A 14,417-nucleotide genomic window follows, 5' to 3' on the forward strand; every position below is an offset into this window, starting at 1 on the left:
CCCACACACACACACACACACACACACACACACACAGAGAAGAAGAAGAAGAAGAAGAAGAAGAAGAAGAAGAGGATTTTAACGTCGTAGGAAACTATTCCAAGAGACCTCAAAGATCTATTTGACGAGAGTTGAACTCAAGACTTGTTATTCAAGAGGGAAATGGCATAACCAATCTACCACACTTGGGTGATAAAAGGTTATACCGTTTCCCTCTTTTTATTCTCACACACACACACACACACACACACACACACACACACGAGAAGAAGAGGATTTAATGTTGTATGAAACTAGACCTCAAAGATCTATTTGACTAGAGTTGAACTCAAGACGTGTTACGCAAGAAGGAGAGAGAGAGAGCGCAATTGTGGTGGCAGCATTTCATCCGTGAGCTTGTGGCGAGTGAGGATGCCGAATATGCTTCCATCGCTAGGAGCAAGCCGTAGTCACCTGCAAGCTTCCTGCTACACGCCCACGCCCTCTCTTTCTGCTCCAATGTTCCCAAGAAGACGTAGCTTTCTTTCCCCTTCCGCTGAGCTCGATAAAGGCGATTCCTCCTCCGTGGCAACTCAAGACCCTCCCGCTTCCTCTTCTTTCAAAGTTCCTGACCCTCAACGCTTTAGCGTACGAAGTGACAAGCTCCTTGACATACTTGGTTGCTCTCTCGCACTGCCCTTTCGCCTTGGCAGTGGTGCCTTAGCTCAAGGGTACGCATGAGAGAGAGAGAGAGAGAGAGAGAGAGAGAGAGAGAGAGAGAGAGATGATAGAACGCGAATCTTTCTCACACACAGGATAATGAAAGAAAACGTGGGCATGCACGCTTAAAGTTAGGAATGGCAAAGAATGCATTAATGAATTCTGATTTATTGCAAATCGATAGGACTTGAGTTGGGTTCCATTTATGTGGGCGAGCTGCATTCCGTTAGGAAATGAGTCCAGGAATGCCATGCTGAAAAGTTTTGTAGCCATCCATGAAGGGAAATTATTTTTTTCTGCGTTTAGAGCTTAGGTTGTATGCGGCAAAGATTATAACTAGAAAGGCAAAGTACATAGGGTTTATTGAAAGGAGAGAAGAAAACAGCTATGGATCTTTTCACTCGTCACTTTATTGCCCAGTCACTTCATTGTAGCATGCATTTCTTGAGGGTTAATGGTGGGACCATGGGGGATGTTAGAGTGAGCTCGCAGAAGAGAAATACGAGCGCGAGAGCATGAGAGAGAGAGAGAGAGAGAGAGAGAGAGAGAGAGAGAGAGAGAGAGAGAGAGAGAGAGAGAGAGGTGTATTATATTCAGAAAATGGGTATCATGAGGTGCATAGATGTGTAACCGGGGTGTGCCGATCTATAACGACATGGGTAGAATGATACAAGATGTTCAAAGAGTGGACCTAGGGTGGCACTGATGGAGTGAGCCACTCTGGATAAGGCAAAACCTCTAAAAATACCCTGCACAAAAAATCCATAAAATTGGGAGAAAGGTAGAAAATGGGCAAAATGCCTAGTGCAAACCCTATATCTGCCGAGAACCTCTACAAGGAGGGTGAAAGAGTGGCCAACCCACAACCAAGGGCCTAAGTGCACGCGGGAAAAGCAGTAAGTAGGAGTGAAAGCATCTGGAAGGTGAACGCAAAGCTCTATAGCCCCCCCCCCCCCCCCCCCCCCCCCCCTCAAACACACACACAACAACAACAACAACAACAACAATAGATGCTGAGAAGCTGTGGAGGAAAATGCCGCAGTCCTAATAAAATCTTGAGAACCAAAATGATCGCCAATCCAAGAAACAACGAACTACCCAACACTAAGTGAAGTAATCCCAAACCTTATGTGCTGATCGAAATGACGGAAGATGTGAAATCACAGAATCTGCTCAATTGATGCAAAGTAGGAAAACACCCTGTCGTTGGTCATGTTTCATTCGAGGTATCAACCATGGCTTGTGCAGTCAACAATAAGCAAGTCGAGGAGGTAGCAAGTTGCTTACGTAGAAGCAAAAGTCGAGGAAGCCAAAACAGTACGACAATTGGCGTTGTTGCAGTCCATAAGCCAATCCCACAAGTTCCTCTCCATAAGAAAATCAAACTTCTCCGATTGGCATTTTGTTCTCAAAAGTCGACATATATGCAAGGTAAAGTAAGTACACCAAAACATCTCAACGTCTAGCAAAGTAGAAGGAAAAGGTCCAGGTCTAACAACCGCGGCCAATGAAGCACACAAGCCATAATCGATTCATGTAGTGCTAAGAGAGCAAGAGTATCTATTCAATGTCCCCACAATTGGTGGGGGTTGGTAGCACAAGTTGAAGTAGGTGGTAAAGCAGTTCGGAAAATCAAAGTGATGAGCAAGGAGAGAGAAACAACAAATTCGAAGGGATGCGAAGACGATGGTGGTGTCACGTAGATGGAGCAATTGCAAAGGAACTCACAAAGGTCGAGTGAGCGTTTGCCAAAGAGAAACAAAAGGAGCTGGCAACAGGAAGTGTAATGTGCAGTGGAAGTGATTGATGGTGAATGCTTAGGATGAGTGCTCATTGCATATTGAAGGTTCCTTGTATATTACTTTATAACAGAGAAGAGAGATTGAAACTATGAGTGAAGGTTCTGTGAGTGAAGAGAGAAAGAAGACGAACACTGGATGGGGTCCCAAACTCCCCTCCAAGGCCCCCCCTCTCTATCTCTAGAGAGGTATTTGCTTTAGATTGCTCAAATGTTGATACAATGGTCCTAGATGTCAAGGTGCTGATGGGATCTTGCGGGAGATGCTTGGACTTGACGGTACGGGAGAGGCTGAAATCTGAAAACGCGAGGCGCAGATCTGCAACTGCTAGTCGAGGCCCGAGGGTGCTGATACTGATGACGATGTCGGGCTGAAAACTGAATACGCTGGTTTTGCTACTGGCTGAAAACACTAATGCTAAGTGGTCTGCTAGCGACAAAGGTGCTGGCGATGTGGCAAGTGTTGAAAACGCTGTGAGGAACTGCTGAAAAGCTGATGCCGATTGGCATGCTGAGACCGCTGATGGCTGGGAATCTCAAGAGAAGAGGAAACATTGGCTATGGTGCTGCTCCTTGAGGGCATTTGCTGCCCTGCATGGATATTGGCTACTTGCTCAAGGAGAGAGCCTGTGGCTCTCCTTAATGGGGTCTAGCAAGTGGGTCGAGCAACAAAATCCACCTCTCATTAGTTGGGATCTTTTTGTATAAGGGTTTACTCATTAATAAACTGACTTATCAATAAGAGGTGATTCACATGCACCAACTACCTAGGCAAGTTTTATTGACTAGAGTTGTTGCTAAATTGGCTTTACGTGACAAGAAAATAATTCTAAATGAATTATTGGATTTATAAGTGAGAGGGTTTTCTCACTTGGAACACCAAGAAAAATAATTCTAAATGAATTATTGTAATTTTAAGTGAGAGGGTTTTTTTCACTAGAGACATCCGAGTACAGAGTATTTCTAGTGCGTCGTTCAAAGTAATGACGAGAGCATTGAGAACGGGAATATGTGTAAGGCCACCAGGAACGAGTACTTCTGATACGTCACATCGGATGGGTGACAAGGAGCATCGGAAAGAAGTATCCAACCATCCGGGAATGGACATCTCTGATGCGTCATAGGATGGGTGACATAGAGCATCGTGAAGGAGATTGTACCGTAAGTTCGGTAGGAAAGGACTAGGTGATGGGTATTCTTGATGCGTCACAAGGTGGGTGACGGGTGCATCGGAAAGGGAATATCCACAGTTGAGAGGAAATTCCGAACTGTGTTAGAATTGTGCACAAGGAAAAGCAAGCACTTGAATGAAGATGGGTTCAGAGGAAACTTTGAGGAAAAACAGATGCTTTCTGAGAAAGCAGGATTGCTTTTCGGGAAAGCAGATGCTTTCCCGCGAGGAAGTCTATGTCTGCATTGCAACTGTGCATGTGATTGCATCTAGGGACGCCTGGGAAGTGCTGTGAAAGCATTGTTTTAACTTATAAGGTTTTATTGAGCTTTTGGACAGTTTCAGACTATTTTTAAAATATGCCGGCCGCCCACTTAATAAGTGGGCAGCCATTTGATAAACAAGGCAACGGATCAGCCAACGTTTTCTCTCTCTCTCTCTCTCTCTCTCTCTCTCTCTCTCTCTCTCTCTCTCTCTCTCTCTCTCTCTCTCTCTTTTTCTGGCAGAAAAACGCCCAAAAAAAGAAAAAAGAAAAAAAAAGCTCGCGATCTCTATGTGAGCAGCTATTCGTGCCGTGTCCAGTAGCTATAAAAGCATCACATGCCCTCACTCAGAGGAGGGGGATCAATTTTGGCAAGAAGAAGATGCTACTGCCGATTTCAGTCGCAAAGAAGACGTTGCCGGTGATGCCCATGGCTGCCCCAAGTGTACCAGATGTCGCCAGGACCTAGTGCGCGAGCACCCTCACGAAGAAGTGCCTACGGAGCGTGTTTCCATCGCGACAAGCTGTTGTTTTTCTCTGTTTTCAGCCCATAAACGTCGTAGACAGGGCTGATTTACGAGAAGGAACCCGAGAACACATCTCTTTTGTGTGTAGGATTGGAAGAGAGGATTTTCTCTGTAGAGATCTCTTCCGGGGAATTGCTTTTCGAGAACTGAATTGCATTTCGAGCGTCGAGACTTTGAAGGTAACGATTTTCATGTTATGATCTCTAAGTATTTTTTTGCAGGTGTACTTCCTCTTCGTGAGAGAGTAGGAGCAGAGGAAGGCATGAGCCTCTGCAGGAGAAAGCGCTCTGAGGAACTAGAGCCAGATCAGCCCAAGGGTTTCGTACTTGAGTTTGGGAAGTATATCCACGGAATGGAGAGAGGTAGTCTCTCAAGTTGTGAGCCGGAAGTGGGGATTATCAAGTAAGGACTGTGTTCGAGAAAGCAGAGTTGTTCTGCAAGAAGAGGACTCTGGAAACAGAGTTGGAAAAGAGTCGCAGGGATGCCATGCCCTGAGTCTGGAAGGTGAGATCCAGAGGCGAGAACCTTGGTTCTCAAGGATTTGGAATAAGGAACAGAAGTTCCTTGGAATAGGGTTTTGCCCTAGGAATCGGAAGTTGAGGCTTTCGGGAATCATTAAGTCTTATTCTAGAACGAATGTGGTAATACGTTCGGTTCAAGTGCTTGTATAGACTTCTCCTGAGTAATAAAGATACTATTACGGTGGGGGGGGGGGGACCAGCCAATCTTCTCGTCCCTAGTACTGTGTCCATCTTCTCACTCTCTATCTATTTCTCTCTATATCCTCTGGCTTCAGTAATAAGTGATAAATCCTATTTATCTGAATGTATTTTATATTGTTATGCGCTCCCATTTGTGACAAGAGTCCTACAATGCAACAATCCTGGTGCCCACTATGTGCAGACACTGGAATTGCTCTGTGCAATCATAGGGCATGCAACTAACTAAAGTGCCTGGGCACATCTTGCTTACAGGCTCACAAAAGTGCGAGAACACTTCCTAGTCCGTCCTAAACGCTTGAAGTAGGAGCTAGCTTGTTCACATGCACATAGGAGTAGTTGAGGGGAGAGCCCCTTTTGAAGTCCGAAACTCTTGAATGATAGTTTTATCGCCTCGGTAGATTGCCCATTTACCTTGTTTGTGGGCTTTATACATCTTCTTGAGCTTGTCCTTTTTAAATTTGAGTTGATTTGTTGTCAACTCCTCGATAATCCAAAGCTTTGTTCCTTTGAGAAGACGGGATTGACGTAGAAATTTCAACCGCTCGTCCATGTCCTTGAAAGTAAGGACTCAATGCTCGGGACGCACACGTCGATGTGTGTCATTGATCCAAGCGACGACCTTTGGCTTGATGTTGACTTGTTGAAGAATGTCGGTGAGCTTGGTAATTGCTTCTTCAAGGGTGTCCTCAACGGCGCACCACGGCGAGGGAAGCCCACCGACGTGGACCTTGAGGGCATTCTCTTCTTGAAGTCTTCGTTCGCAGAGCTCCCTTGTTACACAAGTCTTCACTTGGGTGGTGATGGTTTTTGAGTGAGCTTGGCTAACCTTTGCCTCAACCTCCTTTACCTTGTCGGTGGCGAGGTCAACCATGGAATTGAAGCGTTCTTCTAGCTTGTTGAGGCGATTTTTGAGCTCAAAGTCTCTTCAATGACTTGATCGAGAGCCGCTTTAAGCTGAGTAATGGGATTGAGTTTGCTAGGGGCTGCTAGCACCGTTGCAAAACTCGGTCGTGTTCTTGCAAGTGCCTTTGGGGTATTCATCCCTATGCTTAGGATGGTCTACATATCCGAGAGAGAGAGAGAGAGAGAGAGAGAGAGAGAGAGAGAGAGAGAGAGAGAGAGAGAGAGAGAGAGAGAGAGAGAGAGAGAGAGAGAGAGAGATGATACCCAATGAGGTCCCAAGCAACCCTCTCAGGGCCCCTCCCCCACACCGTTGCCGATGTGGTATTTGCTTTTGATTGAGTAAATAGAACATACACACTTGCAATACCTCATGTGCAGACTCTACTAACTCGAATGGTGAATTGCACCGCGGTATCTCCTCAAGACGAGGCACCTCCAGGACTGACTGTTGATGTGGGAGGGCGGATGGCCACCAAGGGGTAGATCAAGGGCTGATTTGCACTTTCGATGTAAGGTGTAGCGGAAGTGAATGTTGAACTTTGCTCAAGATGAGTGCTCCGAACTGTGCTCAAGGGTTTCTTTTACTTACGAAAGGGAGAGCCTTCCGTTCCTTTAGTGAGAGAGTGCAAATGATCACAAAACAAAGTGGTAAACACTGTGAATGAAGGTGTTGAGACTGATCGATAGAGAGAGAAGAATACGACATCAGAATGTTGTCAAACCCTCCTTCGAAGGCCCCACTCTCTATGGCGAGAGCGGTCTATTATTGATTGCACAAATCTCTACAATGCAATGGACTTGCCGCCGCCGCCGCCGCCGACGAGACGGGCTGAAATCTGAAAACGCTAATGGCTGAAATTTGCGAATCTTGTATCTGCTGAATTCTGACTCTATGTCGGTGACGACGATGCGACGACGACGCGCTGAAAATGCAGATGCTGAAATGTGCGTTTTCCGGGCTGAATCCGCAAACTCTTGCTGATCTGACCGTGCAGCGAGGATTTGTTGCGGGAAGGTGAGATTTGCGAGGTTTGGGACTTCTACTGCGGGGTCTATGTGCTGAAAACTGAAAACGCTGAGGCTATGGGCTGATATAACGCCGTGGATCTGCAAAACTCCGAGGCTGATCTGCAAATAAAAAACGCTGGGCTGAACTGAAGCTTGATGCAAAAACGCTAGGTTAGTTCTGCTGTTCTGCTAACGCTAGGGCTGATCCGTGATCTGTTGTCGCTAGGCTGCTGCAAATGCAAAAGGCTAGGTTGATTTGCAAAGCTGAAAACGTTGGCTGTTCTTGTGGCTGAAAACGTTGTCTCCTGCCCGGGGGGGTCTTGCTGGGAAGTGCATTGCTGGATGTCTGGTCCTTGCTGCCTCTTCTGCCAAAAAGTGCTAGCGCTAGGGTTTCCTATATACATGCTTAGTCAATTCTCCCTACCCAGTTTCCCAACAAAAGTCACTTAAAAATAATAAGTGAAAATTGACTAAAATAGGTCTATGCATTGTAAAAATGCTCTCGATGGGTTCTGATGATCATGCTGTGTGCAACCAGAGGATATGCATCTACTCTAAGTGTCTGGACATGCACGGTCTGCGAACTGACTCACAAAAGTGCCAGAACACTTCTTAAGCTAACTGAACTAAACCCTTGTCATGAAGTAGCTTGTCCACATACACATAGGGTTAGATGTGCACGTGACATCCCCTCCTTTTCAAAGTGAGGTACTAGTACCGAATTGTATGGCGTCGAGGGAGATAGCCAACAACGTCTGGAATCCTGTGAAGGACTCTTCGCCGGCCCACTCTGAAGCGTGGGTCATGCGATACTTGAACTTCATAAAGGTCTGCAACGCTTGCTTCTCTGGGCCACGCCGAAAGCGACACAATGTCATCCGTGGCTCCTTTAATGCTTCAACTTCGTCTGTAGTCATGCGTCTACCTTCTTCAAGAATCTCCGAGGTTGAAAATTCTTGAAACACTTCCAACACAAAAACATGAACATACCCATTCCATGTAAAGTGACTGGAAAAATACTATTCCTTCGAAAAAACTGTGCATGCAATGCAGATGAACAAAGTGACGGAGTGCCAAACCGTTCATCAAACACACGCAAACAATGGGATCGAATTTTGACTTTTTGACCTAAATCAATCAATCGTGGCAAAAGACAATGGAAATGCCGATGCTTTATGCTCAATCCTTCTTGTGCTCTATCCGATACTGTCTCATGTTAAGAGACATGGAATGTGAATTCCTTGGGTGCAAACATTTCATCTTTCCATGAATAATCCACATACATCCGTGCTCATTCATGAGTGAATCGTGTTCATCTTGCAATATGGCATGCTCATGAAAAGGAATCACATAAGGATGGTGACTAAAATATAGGAAAGCATCACGAATGAAACACTCGAACAATGCGTGCTGACTAATCATTCGAACACAGAATACTTCCTGTGGGGGTTCTTGTGACCTCGACTCGAGAGCCTAGATCGGTTCTTCGTGATTGATCGAGTCTGCAATGAGGTTAGCTTCCACTAGACAAAGTATCAACTAAACCATCATCCTTGTGAACAATCACAACTTTATCCTGCAAATCATCATGCTCGTGAATAATCACATCTTGATCATGCAAATCACATGCTCGTGAATAATCACATCTTGATCATGTAAATCATCTCGCTCATCATTATCATGCAAATCATGTGCGTTGTGCTTTGGAAAAGAAGAGAATGAGAAAGTCTCCTTCTCCTGATTCTTTTCAATCTTCGCTTGCACATTAGAAATGAGAGATGAAGAATGAACAACTTGCTCTCCAGGAATGACAATGGGAGAGAGTCACTTTTGGCATTGAAAGTGAACATATTTTCTGCCCAATCAATGAGAGGGTTATGCTCACGAAATCATCGAATGCCCAAAAGCATATCACATCCTGAAAGAGGAGAGACTATGTCATAAACTGGTGATGTGGTTGTTGGCTGCCCAGTACACACACACATCCTCTCTTGCAAGAACCCCAACCCACTGTGATGCTGATGTGGCAGGCACCGTACGGACAGGCCTGCAAATTGCGGCGCAGATCACGGAGATCCATACTACTAAGGTGGCAGCTTTTTACGGCAGCCTTTGGCCAGCTTTTTGGCTACGCAAATCAGCCTTGCTTTATTTACGCAAGAGAATCAGAGAGAGCTCTTTTGCTTTATTTTTTTAAAGCTTTTGATTTACCAGCTTTTGGGCTCTGCTTTTAGCATCCCTTGTAAACCCTTTAAATAAGTGGGCAGGCCTCCCACTTCTTAGAGCATCTGGATGCAGAGTCTGAGAGTGTGAGCCTCCCACTCGCTTGTACTTTTGCAACAGATTAATACAAAAAGAAATACCGAAAGGGGCGCCAATCTTTGGAGCCAATATCTCTAGGCACGGAACTCCACCGGGCCAATGTCAAATCAATTGTGAACTGTGAACTGTTTTGAAGTGTATTCTTGTGGTGTCGCGGTAGAATCTCGACTTGGAGTGTCCAAGTCTGTTAAAGTGGTATCAGAGCACGGCCGATTTCTCTTCTACGGGAAATCCGATCGGCACTTATGGCTTTAGACAGAGATTAGTCGACTTCCTCTGTATTCGGAGATGCGGGAAGAGATCACAACGAAGATTCACGCAAGGAGTACGGCCCGCCTCTGCCTACTCAGGCGGAGATCGAAGAGATGGAGCATCGACAATTGATCGGCGATGCAACAAAGATGATGCTAAATTTTGCGGAGGATCCGAAATTTGCAAAATTTATGAGCCAGACCTCCTTCGACGAGGTGCATGCAGAGTAGCGGCAGACCACAGAACCACTGTAAGGTGCAGCGGAATGAGTGTTTGCACTTTACTCAAGATGAGTGCTCCGAACTGTGCTCAAGGTTCCTTTTGTTCTTACGGAAGGGAGAGTCTTCCATTCTTAATGATCACAAACAAAGTGAATGGACACTGTGCGTGCAAGTGTATGAGACTGAGAGATAGAGAGAGAAGAGAAATACGACACCAGAGACGTTGTAAAACCCTCCTCCGAAGGCCCTACTCTCGTCGGCGAGAGTAGTCTACTTATGATTGCACAAACTGGTATAAACTGAATGCATGTGATTGATGCAAGTCTAGGCTATGTCGATGTCGACGACGGGGATGGTGAGACCGACCTAAGGGCTGAAATTTGCAACCTTTTATCTGCTGTCCAAAAACGCTATTGGCTGAAATCTGTCCAAAAACTCTGCTGTAGCAAAAACGCTAATGGCTGAAAATTGTTGGTGCTTGGTCTGCTAAAAACTGATGTTCCTTTGGGCTGAAACTGATGGTCCTTTAAGGTTGAAACTGACGGTCTTTTAAGGCTGAAATTGTAGGTCTTTTAGGGCTGAATATGGGTCTGTGAAAAACGCTAGGGCTGGGATCTTCGTGCGGTGAGGCTAGGATGAAAACGCTAGGTCTGGGATCTGCTGGCGATGGCTATCTGCTGGAGAAAATGCCAATGGTTGATGGAATCGCCAGGGATGGGATCTTGGCTTGGAGGGAAACCACCAAGGTTCTTGCTTGAGAAGTTGCCTGTTGAGCTTGGCTCGTGTTGCCTCTTCTGCCATTTAGTGCTAGTCTAGGTTTGCTTATATACAAACTTACTCAATTTGCCCTACCTACTTTCCAACAAAAGTCACTTAAAAATAATAAGTGAAAAATGTCAAAAATAGGTAAAATAGGCTAAATGCACTGGAAAATTTCCCTGAAGGATTCTGATGGGAATGCTTATGATCATGGTGTGTGCAACCGGAGGATATGCATCTACACTAAGTGACTGGGCATGCACTGTCTACGAATACTCACAAAAGTGCCAGATCACTTCTAAATCTAGACTGATTGGATTGACTGAACCCTTGTCGTGCTGTAGCGTGTCTACGGACACATAGGGTTGGATGTGTCACGTGACAACCACCCCTCAAACCGGCCCTGAAGAAACCTCCTACTCCCAGGATGTGGATTTCCTGTCACTCTTCAAAAACACAATTAGGAATCGACAAGCCCAAGTGGACTTGAGTTACGTGCGACCGCAACAAGCAAAAAAAATTCTTGTGGTTCTTTCCTTGAGTGATAGAGAACATTGTCAAAACTCTGATACCAATGTAAGGTGTAGCGGAAGTGAATGTTGAACGTTGCTCAAGATGAGTGCTCCGAACTGTGCTCAAGGGTTCCTTTTACTTACGGAAGGGAGAGCCTTTCGTTCCTTTAGTGAGATAGTGCAAATGATCACAAAGAAAGTGGATAAACACTGTGAATGAAGGTGCTGAGACCGAGAGAAAGAGAGATAACAATACGACACCAGAATGTAGTCAAACCCTCCTCCAAGGGCCCCACTCTCTATGGCAAGAAAGGTCTATGCTATTGATTCCACAATCCTCGTACAATGGTCTAAATACAATGGACTTGCCGACGATGTCGACGACAATGATGACGATGGGACGGGCTAAAAACTGAAAATGCTAGGGGCTGAAATCTGCAAATCTTGTATCTGCTGAATTTTGACTTTATGTCGTTGACGACGGCGATGATGACGACGCTACGACGATGGGCTGAAAACGCAGATTCTGAAATCTGTGAATAGCGGGCTGAATCTGCAAACGCTGGTTGATCTGACCGTGCGTCGAGGATCTGCTGTGGAAAGGTGAGATTTGCGAGGTTTGGGGCTGCTGTAGCGGAGTCTAAGTGCTGAAAATGTAAAACGCTGATGCTATGGGCTGAACCCTCGTTAGGAATCTGCAAAACGCTAGGTGGTGTAGCAAACTGGAAATGCTACATGGTCTGGTGGAAAACTGCTAATGCCAGGTTGATCTGCAAACTGCAAAACGCCAGGGCTGATCTGCAATTGCTAAAAACGCTGATGTAGTCTTGATGGGAAAAACGCTAAGTCCTCTTGCCGGTCTTGTTGAGAAGGTGCACTGCCAGAACTTGGTTTCCCTGCTGCCTCTTCTGCCAGAAAGTGCTAGCGCTAGCTTTTCTTATATACCGACTTGCCAAAGTTTCCCTACCCAGTTTCCCAACAAAGGCACTTAATAATAATAAGTGAAAAATGGCTAAAATAGGGAAAATAGGTTCTGTGCATTGTAAAATGCTTCTGATGGATTCTGATGGTAATGCTGATGATCATGCTGATGATCAAGCTGTGTGCAACTAGAGGAAATGCAACTACTCTAAGTGCCTGGACATGCACGGACTGCGAACAGACTCACAAAGGTGCCAGAACACTTCCTAAGCTGAATTGAACCCTAGTCATGAAGTAACTTGTCCACATGCACATAGGGTTAGATGTGCACGTGACACTACACCTTGTAGACATTGGTTGTGCTCATGTGCAATCAGAGGGTATGCAACTATGCTAAAGTGCCTTGACATGCACGTCCTATGTACTAGCTCACAAGGGTGCCAGAACACCTAAATCCTAGAAGTAAGAATTAGCTTGTCCACATGCACATAGGGTTAGATGTGCATGTGACATCTTCTCATTCTTCGATACATCTATCTTCTTCTCCTTGTACGCGGCTCCACTAATTAATGATGAGAAGAGGCTATTGCACCACAGGCTTGTTACTGCCAATTAACACTATGCACAATAGATTATTACCAATCTCCAGTTAGAACTTGAGAGAGGGACATATATGTGCAGAGATTATAGCATAATAGATGCATAGAGTATGGATAACTTGAAAGAATCAAAGAGACAAATTAGAGAGAAGATTGAGAGTGACACAACGTTGACCTGGAACGGCCTCTTCAGAGGAATACGTTTATTCCTCTAGAATTACACACGAATTAGCTGAAATTCAGCATTGCCTTTTATATGTGATCACTTCAGTAGCATCTCCTCCAATGTCTTCATTGCTCACATAAGCTTAAGCTTGAGAGAGAGAGAGAGAGAGAGAGAGAGAGAGAGAGAGAGAGAGCATGGAGAGCTTGAGGGAGAGAGAGGTAGCATGTAGTGAGTGATGTTGATGGTAGTGTTGAGGCTTCTTGGGCTGGGATTAGAGAGTGATTTCAACGAGGTGATGCCCGAAATGAGGGAAAAGGACTACTTTTATAGATGAACTCGCCTCTTGAATAAGGAGGTTATGTGGTAGCATTAACAAGTGTCTTCCCACTTGTCTAAAAAGGTAAATTATCTGTCACGTGACACAGCCCAACCCTGTGTCCGTGGACAAGCTACACCACAGCAGGGTTCAGTCAGTCGAGTCAAGTACAGATTAGCAATGATCTGACACTTTTGTGGGTCTATTCGTAGACTGTGCATGCCCAGTCATTGAGTGTAGATGCATATCCTTTGGTTGCACACAGCATGATCATCAGTATTCCCTTCAGGATCCATCAGATTCAGTCAGGGGAATTTTCCAGTGCATTTAGCCTATTTTCCGTATTTTTGGTTATTTTCACTTATTATTTTTAAGTGACTTTCCAACAAAAGTAGGTAGGGCAATTTCGCTAAGTTAATATATAAGCAAACCCAAGTTAGCACTAAATGGCAGAAGAGGCAGCAGGAGCTTCCCGCTCAACAGGCAACTTCTCAGTAGTACCTCCAACACTTGGGCGTTTTTGGAGCTTCCAACCTCGCCATACCCTCAGAACCCCCTAGCGTTTTTGGACACACATATCAGCCCAGCGTTTTCTCTTGCAGTTACCGCCGGCAACACCAGATCCCCAGGGTCTCCTCCTTGTATCATCGCCATCACCATCAGCCTGGTAGCGTTTTTGCTTTCCCTCATCAATACCAAGATTCCAAGGCGTTTCCAGCCCATGCTTGATCGCCCTCATCCCTCAAGCCTTCTAGCGTTTGCAGATCTACCCGGTTCGCAGCAGAAGTGCCAAGTGACCTAGTGTTTTTACTAATGCTCAGCCATGCAGCAGTGTTTTCGAGTTTCAGCTCCAACCTGCCGCAGATGCACAGCGTTTTCAGCATTAGACATAGTAGCAGATTCAGCCCCATTGGTTGCAGAAGAACCCCATTTTCAGCCATAGAAAACGCAGCCAAAACAGTCATTTTCAGCCACCCAAAACAGCCCAAAGATTTGCAGATTTTCAGCAGATAGAAGACCACAGATTTCAGCCCTAAAGTCGTCGTCGTCATCACCGTCGTCGTCATCGGCATAGTCACAGATTGCATCAGTCCATTGCATTGTCATTGTACCACTTTGTGCAATCAAAAGTAGACCACTCTCGCCGACGAGAGTGGGGCCTTCGGAGGAGGGTTTTACAACGTCTCTGGTGTCATATCTCTCTTCTCTCCCTCTATCTCTAAGTCTCATACACTTGCACGCACAATGTCCATCCACTT

At 45.5% G+C, this 14,417-nt stretch overlaps 1 protein-coding gene across 1 annotated transcript in view; it reads left to right on the plus strand.

Annotated features, from left to right (window-relative positions):
* Positions 1 to 341: 341 nt before the first annotated feature.
* The window catches only part of LOC147434889 (Thioredoxin family protein), a 133,707-nt gene continuing 119,631 nt past the window's right edge, over positions 342 to 14,417 (plus strand). The window contains exon 1 of the mRNA XM_086491280.1: positions 342 to 710. Coding sequence (XP_086347406.1) covers positions 412 to 710 — 299 coding nt within the window. The 5' untranslated portion in view covers positions 342 to 411. The remainder of the gene's footprint in view (positions 711 to 14,417) is intronic.

The sequence above is a fragment of the Adiantum capillus-veneris genome, chromosome 19, assembly GCF_014529385.1.
Source record: "Adiantum capillus-veneris isolate H3 chromosome 19, ASM1452938v2, whole genome shotgun sequence".
Classification (NCBI taxonomy): Eukaryota; Viridiplantae; Streptophyta; class Polypodiopsida; order Polypodiales; family Pteridaceae; genus Adiantum; species Adiantum capillus-veneris.